Genomic DNA, 13371 nt, shown 5'->3' with positions numbered 1-13371 from the left:
TGGCTGTATCACCTGGGTGTTGATGGGGAAATTTTTCTGCCATAATTTGAGGGCACACATTTTCAGTCTGAAAGCAGGATTTCATGTCTTTTGTTCTTAAAACTTTTAATACTTGTGCTTCTACTCAATTCACTGTGTATTCAGTGTGCTTTCTCAAATCTTTCTCCTTGTGCTCAAAACTTGTCTCTGCTCAGAGCAAATCTTAACTTGTAAACCTCTCTGCTTGCCAATGAGTCGTGTCCGAATTCAAGGACGCCGCTGGTAATGGATAGATGCTGTAGATCTATCGCTTGGAACAAAAGAGCACCTAGCCTGGCAACCTGTCAGCTAATAGAATGAAAGGATTATACTGGGTGCATTTGCCAGTATAACTCTTTCATTCTATTGGCTGAGAGGTTGCCAGGTGACGGTACGTTTTTGTTCCAAGTGTGAGCAGAAAATGATTCGCCAGCTAGGGAAGAGGTTTGCAAATCTCAGACCAAAGAGAAATTTACGGCGCAAGAATAAAAGTTTGCGGAAGCACAGTGAGTATTTGAAAGAAAACAGAAGTTTTGACTACAAGCACTACAAGTTTTGAGAAGAAAGACAAGACATGAAATCCTGCTTTCCGAAAATGTGTGCTCCCAAATTGTGGCAGAGAAATTGCTCCATAAATTTTGACATGAAACATTATACTCTGAGACTGTTTCATATTGAACATTTGCAGTTGAGTTAAAAATTTGTTTTGTGTGTGTGTGTGTGCGTGTGTGTGTATAAATGCAACAAACATTTACTGTAATGGTTAACTAAACAGTAAATGTTGTAAGTATTCATTTTGATGAAAACCTATTGGAGATAGTAATAATAATAAAAATCTTTTTATTGAAGCTGTTTAATTGGCAGCATATTCCCTGAACATCTAACAAGCTAGCATGAACAGGACCCAGACTGTTGGGTATCCCATCATGACTGTACTTGTGCAGCTCCAAAGACAACAGTGCAGGAATGCAGTTGACAATTTTAGTACTTTTAGTAACGTGTAATTATTCTATCTAAAAAGAAAAGCTTATTCCTCATAACAAGAGACCAATCAAAAAACAAAATTTACTCCTAATACTAAACTTACTCAGAGTAGTACACACTTACTCGCCTAGACTTTAGAAAAGCGTGTGTATTTTCTTTTGTATTCATTATTAAATCAATATCCACACAAATATTTAAATTAGAAAGGCTGATATGACTGACAGCATAACTTGCAAGCAACCTTAGTTCAAGGCTGCATGTGATCCTCAGAAAGTTGAGCCGGTGACCCTCCCCTGCCCTCTGTCCTTTGAGCTAGTCAGTGGTTCCCCACCAGACGGCGAGTTAGGGCTTAAATACGGTGGCCCAGTGTTTGTCCAGAGCCCTGAACGTCACACAGAACAGTCAATCCCCAGGTCAGGTTTCTGGCCACAGCACACTTAGAGCGGACACACGATGCAGAAAATCAAAGTGAAGAGCGCAGCTTGCAGCCGCCCTGGTGCAAAGTTATTTTGGTGCCATCATTTTATACTTGGGTTTCAACAAGATGCCATCTAAGGTGATGGATGCTGCCAGCTCCTTTAGTTGGATCTTGTTTGCTGCATGTCTGTTTAATCAGCGTGAGAGCGGTTTGAGATGCATTTGTTTCTATGGTTACTCAGATCAGTCCAGTTTTCACACAAAATATTTGACGGTAGGAAATGTCATACTCATTCTTTCTACATTCACACACACACACACACACACCGGCTGGTATGCAGACGGTAATCCTGACATATTCAGGGGACGACACATGGAACCCAAGAGCTGACCCAGCATGCATCTGTGGGTGGGGCCGTCTGCAGTCCGGGAGCAGTAGATAAAGGAAATGTTATCTGTAGCCGAGTTTCAGGTTTTTTGTTCGTCTTGGTTTAGAGGTTTTGTAGAGGAACAGCAGCTTCTAGTGCTAGTGCTGGGTTTTATGTTGTCATTGATATAGTTGAAGGATTTGATTATATCAATTTTTACAGGCGATAACTGCATTAACCAATAACGGTTCAGTTCACTGCTCTCAATGTTATCACAAAACAGAGCAAGATGAAGACCTGGAAGAAGAATTGAAACCAGTCAGTACAAAAAAGTACATATTGCGCAGATTTTTATGGGCCATGTCTCCCAACTCTATTTGGTAGGAAAGGGTTTGTCTATAGGTTTATAATGGAAACAGTAAATGCATCATGAAATGATTGTTGTGAAATCGGAACATAAAATGGCAAAGAAGTGAAGTGATCCAGAGCCGCTTTAAGATCAGAACAGTTCAGTCTGATTGATTGTTGCATCACTACAAACTATCTGCTATCTAATCTCCATCCAACAAGCAATCGATTCCATTAATACAAATTTTACAACTTTGAATTGAGTGAATTTCAAAAATGCTGCAAAAGCAAACCTGCAGTCACTATTGGCAGTGGGTGGCAGAGAGATGATCAGTTTTACTGTTGTGTATGTGGTTGATTTTGGCTCCGTTTTCATTGCACGGAGGGCCGCAGCAATGTTTATGTGAGTTTCTCTAACTCTGTGAAAGTAGGCCGCTGTGTCTCAGCAGAGTACAGTGAGGGTGAGAGGGAAAGAAGAATAAAGACCATAGAACCCGGACTGTTTCCCTGTGGGTACACAGAGCAGAGCATGCTGGGAGGAGACCCATAACCCCTACAGTACTGGCTGAAGAAAACCTTTTCACTGTTGTTCCCCAACAAAATGTAAACGTGACCTTTTTTTTGTTAGTAAAAGTAAATTTTAGTTTTTTCAAGAGGTTAATTCAGTCTGAAGTTCTTCACATTCTAGGATAATCATTGGGATTAAAATCACATTAATAAAATGATTATTAGCAGCTCCTCTTCTCTGAGGCTAAAGTTACCAGCTGATCACGTTTTGGTTTTAGCCTTTAGACCTCGTCAAAAACCTTAAAAACACAGGCAACATAAAAGCTCATAAAGGAGCTTCTTTATTTGGTTCAACTAAAAAAAGAGCAGGAAATACTGAGCTATAGTCTCATCTATTAACTACTGCATATTTTATAAACTTGATCTCTTATGGCTATATTTGTATTATTAATATTTAGCACCTTTGATGGAGTAGCTTGTCAGTGAATAAGCAATTTCCCATTGGTGATCAATAAAGTCTCTTCTATTCTAAACTCGGACATCAACACAATGTTCCTTAGCTGTTCTGGGCGGCAGATGATGTTTTTGGAGCATGGTCATGTTTTATTGTCCCTGCTGATGCCAGTATTTGTCATACAGAGTGTACTTACCTCTGGTTCAAACATGGCCACCCCTTTCACAGGTGGAGAGTTGTTAGAATAGAATGCGGAGAAATTCAGATAACCTTTATTGTCTCAAGTGGGGAAATTTAAGCAGCAAAATGACAGTTCAAGTTCGTTTTTCTGAATGGTCTTACATGAACACAATCCCTCCTATGGGCTCTTTGCACCTAAGGCGTTGACGTCACATCTCCAGGAGCTAATGCGGCTCACTTTTTTCCGCTTTGAGTTACCATGACTGGTAGAAAAGACTAAGTCGTATTTCAGATGCAAAAAAACAATACTATTAGCATTGTTGTCTTCCTAATATAATGGGCTTTTAAGTTTTCGTTAATTTCCAAGCGTTCCCGAATTAAGAAGATGGCTTGTAAATATCTGTTGCTACCAGCTAACGCCGCACAGCAAAGTTTGCAGCCTTCACTTCACTCCGGATCAGCCTAAAACTACCGGGGATACGGATGGTAAATAAAGGAGCCTCCCTGAGTTATTTCCATGGAATCACTTCAATATTCAGCCTGAAAGAGTTTATGGGAACAAGAGAGCAGACCAGAGCCAGACAGCCGAGCAACTGATCCGCCTGTACATACTGCTGTAAACACCGTCCTATCTGAGCTCTTCACAAGAAACATGCAAAGGTAATAAAACGAAATAACACGGAGACATGAAGCAACACGGTCATATTTTTCTAAAAGCAGCAACTCTGAACCTGAACAGCTGAACCAGATCTCTGACACCAGAGCTGCGCTACTGTCAAGCTATGAGGCTTGTTGAGCTCCGTCAGGCTTCGGAAGTAAAAAGCCCGAACCTTAACCTCCCCGTTAGTCTGTGACACTAACGACAATAAACACACATAATATACTTGAAAATAAGATAAATACATTGTCCGTTAGAATGTTTAGATACTTAAATAGCACATTTTACAAGAACAATGTCCGAGAATATTGCCTACTAGCATAAGCTAACGTTAATGTTAGCCACAAAGTTTAAGTAAAACTCACCTTCGTGTCAGTGAATGTATAACGAGGCGAACATCTTAAAACCTTTCTCCAGCTGACTTGTTGGGGCTTCGGATCGATGTACAAACCTTGGCCAAGCCCTGCAAGCACCTAATGTAAATGATATTTGTATTGGATCGGAAACAATCGAGCCGCTTTACCCCGAACGCGGAAGCTGAGGTGCAAAGAGCCCATTGTTGAGAATTTGAACTGAACAGTACCAAAATATTAGGGATGTGAAAACCAGACATTCTTTTCTACGTATTGAAGATTTGCTTATAACAACCCCCAATGAAATAAACCATTACACCTCATCAGGGTTACATATTGGTACTGAGAGGCTGTCTGTCCGAACTCAGTAGAGAGCAGCTTCAGTATTCTGCTCCATCTCTGACAACACATCGCCTGAAGCATTCACAGCTAAATATTTCTTTTTCTAAAGATTTATCACTTAAAACACACACCTACAGTTTTCAATAAACTCACTTATTGCTTCTGTTGGCAATATTGTTGCTGTGCTAACACCAACATCCCTGCTTTATGTTTTGATATGACTCTCACATCTGGTTGTAACATTTCAGTGTGAATCTAGGTAATTCTGTGCATACTCAATTTAAAGAATTGAATTAGCGGAATGTAGCCGTTACATAGTTTACATGGGGGTCAGGGCAGGTCATGTGACACAGACTGGAGGAACAGCAGCAAATACAGCTTCTTCACTCAGAACAACATGTGGGGTGAAAAACACTTGGATTGTTAGAGAAAATTCTGATTTATGAGATCAACATAACCACATGGGTAAGGCCAAAATAATAATAATAATAAGGGTAATGTAGCAGTTAGATTAGAGTAATGTAGAGGTGTGTTTAGGGTGATATAAACAAACGTCTACTAAACAATATGCCTTGTTTACTAGTTGTGTTGAGGTCAGTGTAGCTCTATGTTTAGGGTAATTTAAGGGTATTCTTACATACAGTTTGAGTTTCAAACCTTGGTCGTACCTAATGGGGCTGCATTTCTCACAGGGTTTGCACATAATCACACAGTATATAAACGGGTGTGGACTTTTCAGGCAGTTGATATTGAATTTAGAAAAAATGTGTTTATCAAGATCCCAATGTGATGTTTTAGGGCAGATCAGGACAGCCCTTCTGTAATATTTAGTTTTAGGCCAGTAGGTCACACCATAAAGTCTTTAACGCCCCTCCCTGCCCCTCCCCACCTGTTACTGTCCTACAGTTAATGACCTGATCCACTGGCGGGACCCCAAGAAGTCGGGTGTGGTGTTCGGCCTGTCCCTGCTTCTGCTGCTCTCGCTGGCAGCCTTCAGCGTCATCAGCGTGGTTTCCTACCTGCTGCTCGCCCTGCTCTGTGTCACCATCACCTTTCGCATCTACAAGTCTGTGGTCCAGGCTGTGCAGAAGTCTACTGAGGGACACCCATTCAAGTAAGACCAAAACCTGTCATGGTTTGTTCTAGACGATCTTCTGTTGAGATTTTCTCGATTTTCTCATATTCGCTGCCTCTAGTCATTAGAGGCAGCGAACCTCTACCAACATGTTCATCAAAATATGCCTTGTTTAGTAGTTGTGTTCGAGGCTTTTGGGCTAAACGTGCCAACATGTGTAAACCCTTTCCACCACTGGCTGGTTATTTCTGGATATCTGTTGCTTTTCTGCTTGAACACTCAGCCTCATTCTGTGGTCTCATTTTCTTTCCTCCTCCCAATTTTTCCGCAGAGAGCTGATAGAGAAGGATGTCAGCATTCCTCCTGAGACGTTCCGCAAGCACGTGGACACCAGTCTGACCCACATCAACCGAGCCCTGAAGCAGATGAGCCGCCTGTTTTTGGTTGAGGACCTTGTGGATTCTCTAAAGGTGAGCAGCAGCAGCTCTACTGCCCACTGTCATCCTGGGTTCTGTCTGTTTCCCTTTCATTTTTTAGACATCCATTTCCCTCCTGTCTCATCAAGGCCAGTCTCACAGGGGCAGTCTTTTTATAGTTACTCAGCAAGAGTTCATGTTACTGGAATAAGTTCTGCGTCAAAAACGAAATCTCCAAAGACGAGGATGACTGTTACGATGGCGGATAACAGGTTTCAGTTGAGCTGTGATTTATGTTGCATGACAATGTGACTATGACTGTTGGTGTTACAGTGATGTGGAGATGCACACTTTAGCTCTTTTATGTTTCCAGTTTTACAATGTGAGCAATATATTTTTCCTGAGTAGTGTTAGTGTCCAGATCCTAAGCTGAATGAAACTATTCCACAAATTCCTTTAATAAGCACCAAATTATTATTATTATTATTATTTATTTATTTATTTATTTATTTATTTTTTGCTAGATCTTGTTTGGTAACTTGCAAAATTAAATTTGCTTAATGGAAACACAGCAACTTCAAAAAGAAACAGACATTTCTCCATAAAACGTTTTGCTCTGCTGTGAAATCACTGTCTACAATTTCCACAACATACCGCATACGTAGCCACACCCAGGTCCACGGGATCATCAGTGTAAGCCTCAATAAGGTGCCGACGTCTCCTCTGATTGGCTGATAGATGATGAGCAACAGCTCCATGGCTCAAGTTTTAATGTACTTCAAACACGTTTGAGGTACATTTGCCTCCACCAGGGATTTTAATGACTTATCATGACCATTAACACATTAACTTGATTTAACATGTCCTATTTAATGCAAACACCACAATTGCAAAATCATATTTTCGACATTCTGAGAATATTTAGTCCTCTTCTGCACATTTGTAATGGAAACATAGTTATAACATGTAAATACACATTACTGTTATTTTTTTCTTTGTATATTTTATTATTTTAGTACACCACATTCAATAAACTGAAACTTAACTAATTGTTTAGAAAGATCTGGAAAATAAGAAAAATGTGCACATTCTTGTACTGTACAGTATATTTTAGTCAAGTTTTGTAAATTCAAACTGTAACACCTGAAACACAGAACAACCTTTGGCTTCAGTGAATGCACACTTTAAAGGAGGGCTGCATGACATTAGCAAACTGGATGATGGTATTACTACTACTAACTTTCTCTGTGACCTTTACCCTCTGAGACACTACGATCTGTGTGAACTGTGCAAATCAATATCTACATTTTGTATCAATCTTACTCTGCTTTAAGCCAAGCAGGGTCTAGCAGACACTCAGTAGGTGAAACTGATGAATCACTGGTTTATCCACATTCCCAGCCCCACCTCAGTTGATGAGCAGATCGGCTTTGTAAACCAGAATCGGTCTGTTGGGAGAGGCACTCTCACCTTCAGGTGATTCAGTTCAGGTATCTGACACATCCCACACTCCTCCCAGCTAACATGGTCTGCCTGACTGGCAGAGGAAAGCTGGCCTTTGATTACATTTTCTTTTCTTTCATGTGAAATAAACATTTCCATCATCATTGTATAACATCCTGTTTCAAGTTACTTTGTCATACCTGCTAATGAGTTAGTGGAAGTAATTAAAGGAGATTAAACATTATTTTCTGTGGTAAACGTCCTTCTCACTCAGATTATGTTTATTAATTTGAGCGTATGATAAGAATCCCTTTAAAGCCAGCTAGACGTGTTTGGCTTTTTTACTCACACAACATGGCTGTAAGTGAACAGCCACTCATGTTTTGTTTTGTTCATACTGGCAAATCATCCCAGACTTTGTCCAAACAAGTCATGGAATCAGTCCAGCTGTGGCTCCCAGACAGGTGCAGCGGCAGCCGGTGCTGGGTGTGTGGAGGTGTGGAACCAGTGGCTTACATTCATTCAGCTTACATCTAGTGTAAAACGTGTCTGTGTGATGGTTTTGTAAAGGCCTGGAACAGCATGAGAGAGCAGCAGGCGACATCTGTGAAATGAAATCTGCTGTGAGAGGAAAGGAGCTTCTGACTTCAGGTGACATGAAAGTGATTCCTAAATGTTTCATTTCTCATTTGTTTTTTTTTTTGTTGTTAACAGCTGGCTGTGGTCATGTGGATGTTGACTTATGTTGGAGCAGTTTTTAATGGAATCACCATCCTCATCCTGGGTAAGCGCTATGGAAACCTTTCCTGTTCCCTCATCACAATGACCAATAATTAGTTTAATTTAAGAGCTTGGTCTGATTCTCTTTAAGGCCTTGCATTTATGCATACACATTGTTAACTGTATTCCCATTATAATGTACATATAATGTTTTAGATCATTGTAAGGTGAACGATGTTTAACAGCAATCATTGTCTTCGTGCTGAACTCTCCCTCTGTTCTCCAGCGGATATCCTGCTCTTTGCCGTACCTCCAGTCTACGAGAAGAACAAGGTCAGCCCCACCCTAAAGCCGAACTACAGTCATGTCAGCTGAGAGCAGATAGACGCGTTAGCAGTGAGCTCACTGGATGACTCTCAGCCTCCATCGGACACTGAAGGCTTTCTCCATCCCTCTAGCTGTGGACCCAGTCCAGCTACTGAGAACATGATGTCATTCTGGAGTCAGAGCGCATGGGCATTAGCATCTGCACAGAAACGCCACATACATCACAGAAAATGAGCTCTAGCTTGTATTTGCTGTTGCTGGCTATTTATTGGTCAGCTTGGGATAAAAACATCAGCCACAGTCAGTCTATGATGAGCTAGGGTTAGTCAGGAGTGCTTAGGTCCAGTCCTGGAGTGCTACCACCCGGCAACTTTTAGATCCATAGAAACCCCTGTTAGAGATCTCATCTTTTTTAGTTACTTCTCAGTATTCAAAGCAATTAAACCTGGCAGCACAGGACACCTGTTTAAGGGTTCATCAGAAGTATTTAAAGTGAGGTTCTATGAAGTCAGCTGTAGTAGAAATATGTTAGCACAATGAGTCAAATTTAGTGGGACGTTGACCTGGTTCAACACATGGTTCCATTTAGAATAAACTTCCACATTCCCCACTCACCGCAAAGCACTCCGACACGCTGTCACTCTTTAAATCCTGGTGGAACGCTCTGCTGTTAAAAAAAGCATTTCTACTTGGATTGATCAACACTTTCTTTTTATTTTTGTGTGTGTGTGTGTGTGTGTGTGTGTGTGTGTGTGTGTCTATATATATATATATATATATATATATATATATATATATATATATATATATATATATATATATATAATTTTTGTGAGGTCGCCTTGTGTGCCTTTTAAATAAAATAAAATATATAATTATTATTGGAACTATGTGTAGTACTACAAGCAAGGACCGATGCCATGTATTTATGAATTGAACCTGAACTGATCTAAGCACAGAGCCCTGAGGTACTCCACCAGTAACCTGGAGTGTGAAGATTTGTCACTCACATGAACAAACTGGGACCTGTGGGACAGATGAGATTTAAACCAGCCTAGTGCTCTTCCCTTCAGACCTACATGTTCAGGAGAATATTGTGATCAACTGTGTCAAAAGCAACACTCAGATCTAGCAAAATCAGAACAGACACAAGTCCACTATGTGAGGCTAAGAGAATATCATTTGGAACTTTCACAGGTTCTGTTTCAGTGCTATGAAACTGACTGAAACTCTTCAAACTGGTTATTACTGTACAGATACTCACACACTTGATTAGCAACTAGTAGGGAAGATTAGATCTAGGCCTGTACTTTACAGAATCTCACTTCAGAAAACCTAGATGAACTCTTAACAGTTACATGTGGAAGTATCTCATGTTTTACTGTTTGTTGTTTGTCTTTTTAATAAAGTAAATAAAAAAACTTAAGGTTCTTTTCCCTTGCAGACCCAGATTGATCATTACATCGATCTTGTGCGTACCCAAGTCAACAACACAATTGCAAAGTAAGTGAAAGGAAACCATTTATTTATATTAGAACCTATTGCTGTACTCTCTGTCCATGTCGATGACATGTCACTCACATCAGGAATCAGATGAAGACACATTCAGGAAAACAAAACTGACCTCTGGAGGCCTAGCTTTGCTTCCTGTGTAGACATCAAGATTTTTACAGTAGACTTTGACGTTTTCCCAGTTTGTCACTGTAAGAAAGATGTAAGATATACTGACCAATAAATCCGCCCGGATTTCCTTAATTTTGGGAGATCAGCAATCGGCTTATCTCATAGGGTTCAGCTAGCTTAGCATGTATTTCCAGTGTAATGCATTATTGATGTCTGATCTGGAGTAATTCTTGTTCTGCTTTCCTTTCCTAGACTGCAAGAGAAACTTCCGGGAGCTATGAAACGCAGCAAAACTGAATGATCCCACATGTCATCTTCATCCTCATCTCCATCACTCTGGAAAAACCAACCCTTCATCTCACCCAGCTCCTCCCCAGTAACCCAGACCTGTTCACCTCCACCCCCACCCAACACACACACACACACGCACACACACTGAACCGTGCTAGATAGAAAATCTCAGAGCTACTCAATGTTCAACGTAAAACTACTGCGCAGCTTAACTTGCAAACATAAAATCAGAGGCGTGCCTGCAGAGCCATGAGGCACAGTGCTTATGAGCAGGTCATGTGACACTGCAGCATTCCCAGCTGCAGAGGGAAGGCCGGCCTGAGTGAACTAGACTGAATCTATGACCTGGTTCCACCACGTACAGAGCATCAGGGCGGACGGGGCGCTGCCTCCGAGCAACACCCGTCTGCCCAGGAAGCACACGCTTCCCTGCAGGAGCGTCCGGCTGGTCACACAGCCAGGCTCCATGGAGCTGTGGCCAGGCTCACCGTACCTTTTACTCATTGTTACATTCTGTACGAATTCATTTCAGGAGCTGGGATTGGCTCTGCTCCTCCTGATCGACTCTTCCGTTTGTTTTTCAGTCACAGGCAGTGTTTGGACCTTCTGCAATGCACTGATTTTCTCCCCCCCTGACGCCTGGGCAGGTGGAGGTAGCCTCTCCCCTCCGAACCAGCTGTGATAATTTGGTCTAGTTCATCATGTTCAGAAGCTTTTTTCTGAAAACGTCTGTTCTTGTAAATAACCCTGAGAAGCGACAGGCTCTCTGCTCCATGGAACACATCAGCCAAGCTTTTATATTGAAGGAAGACCCCGATCCTCCCCCTCCCCTACAATCATAGTAGTCTTGACTGTTTTTGCACCTGTTCAGTCCTCTAAGTGTTCGGCTCTTGTTTTCACTTGTATATTTTGATTCTAATTATGACTACTTAGAAGTGCTACCTGTATAAACTCTAGGATGGCTGCTTGAACTCCCCTCCAGCTCGATAACTGCTTAGTGAGACTTCTGTTAGGTGTTACTGAGCTTCTTCTTTTTAACCAGTAGTTCTTTGAGTCCTCCCCTATAGAATCAAGCTGATAGGTTAAGCGGCACACTGATGTGTTCAACTTTTAATCCCCACATGGTTTCTCAGATTGCTGTTGTGTTGAGTGTAAAATGTGAATGGTTTGAATTGTCTTGGCAAAAAAAAGAATTATGAATAATTTCAAAGCTGTTTAGTTTAATTTTAGACAACAGGCCAAAGGTGGAAGGTCATCTGGAAAATAATGGCTGAAATTAAAATTGAATGTAAAAGTGAAAATAAAAGTTTGTGCTGTGATCGTTTCTCTAATTTTTTCCTCTTTTTTAATCTATTCTTCAGCAGCAGAGATTATAATGTTGACACATTTTACACTCCATACAATGTTCCTCTGACCAAGGAGGAAGTAAGATGAGTTCAGGGTTGTTATATTAGAAGTTGCCATTTTAAGTAAAGTAGCTGGAGATGATAGGAACACTTTCTGAAATGGTTATTGTAGAACTCTTCTGTTTTTGGGTTTTTTGACAGCCTCGGTGCATGTCATAGTGTAAGCTGGAACAGGTTTTCACCCTTCCCCTATATAGCCTGTAATATATTGTTGATCCTGACTTTTGTTTAATAAGGTTACTACTTGTGATTGTTTCCGTGGTGTTTTCTGAACCTGATTTAAAACCATAGTGACGTGTTGGCCCTGCAGTCCAACTGTTATGTTGCGTTAAGGGACAGAAGTGTGAATAGTGAGTCGACACCACACCTGTAGCTGTAGCTGTTCTGTCCTGTCTGCATGTCTCCCTGCATACTGAATGGACACGGCTGCTGAACTCTCTCCCTCCTATGCATGACCTCTGTGTGATTCACCTGCACAGGTCAGAGTTCACCGACCCGGCCGCTTCATGTCTGCCACTTCTGTCCCACAGGAGGCACACTGAATGTCATCAGAGATAAAGTTACTTTTTTTGTTTTGTTTCGTTTTTTAGAAAATTATTTAGCTTCCAGAACATATTTACCATGTGTTTCTTTTATGGATGTAAGATTAAGAAATTAAGACTACCGAACAAAATAATAATTCTCACGTCTGGCTGTTCAGATTTTTTTACTTTAGTTCTAGTGGATGGATTAAAAGTGGATGGCCAATAAAAATATTAAATAAAAATGGAAATCTTTTCAGTCTTTATTGCTAAAGTTAGTGCCTATGAATATTAATGCTGGGTTCTCCAGGAAACCTCCAATCAAGGATTTCATAATAAACTGGCAGTCATCAGCAGTTTTAAGTTAAAGCTGGAGTGAAGGAAACTTGCAAGAAGTCTTATTTTTAAACAGAAAATTAAATCTGCATGCTTGATGACATGAGAGGCCATGTTAGCTGAGCCATTAATATTCACTTGGCTCATATGAATGTTGTGCTGTTAGAGATCCAGGTGAAAACTAGAAAAGCAAAGTGGCTGGTGTCATGGCGCTGCCAGGGTAAACATCACAAAGTGAGTGTAGTTCTTTAGTGCGTAGAATATGATGCAGAGGAAATTCAATATCATTTCTCATAGCATGTTTTTTCCCCTCCTTTTCCTGTTTGTGTGTTTATGTGATGGGAGAGAGTGACAGGAATGATCTGAACTCTGCTTCCTGACTCGTTTGGCTTGAGCTCTAATTGGTATTTGGACTTTGTGAACTAACTGCTTGGTTTTGTAGCAGCTATGACTTTGGTTCCAGTTTATGAAGCTTTTGGACAGATGTTGCAGGAATAAAAAAAAAGAAAAAGAAAACTGCAAAAATGTTTGTGGTCTCTGTACTATGTCAAAGTGAAATAATTAATAAAATCAACTCAAAGGTC

The 13371-nt window shown here is 40.7% G+C and overlaps 1 protein-coding gene across 2 annotated transcripts in view; it reads left to right on the top strand.

Moving 5' to 3' along the window:
• The window catches only part of rtn3 (reticulon 3), a 29646-nt gene extending 16275 nt beyond the window's left edge, over positions 1-13371 (top strand). For both annotated transcript variants that reach the window (XM_014988071.2, XM_014988074.2), the window contains 6 exons: positions 5536-5743; positions 6036-6174; positions 8278-8347; positions 8570-8616; positions 10055-10113; positions 10486-13371. In XM_014988071.2, coding sequence (XP_014843557.2) covers positions 5536-5743; positions 6036-6174; positions 8278-8347; positions 8570-8616; positions 10055-10113; positions 10486-10534 — 572 coding nt within the window. In that variant the 3' untranslated portion in view covers positions 10535-13371. The remainder of the gene's footprint in view (positions 1-5535; positions 5744-6035; positions 6175-8277; positions 8348-8569; positions 8617-10054; positions 10114-10485) is intronic.

The sequence above is a fragment of the Poecilia mexicana genome, unplaced genomic scaffold (genome assembly GCF_051168715.1).
Source record: "Poecilia mexicana isolate PSO_F unplaced genomic scaffold, ASM5116871v1 scaffold_18, whole genome shotgun sequence".
NCBI classification, from domain to species: Eukaryota; Metazoa; Chordata; class Actinopteri; order Cyprinodontiformes; family Poeciliidae; genus Poecilia; species Poecilia mexicana.
This window is presented reverse-complemented; position numbering and strand designations above follow the sequence as displayed.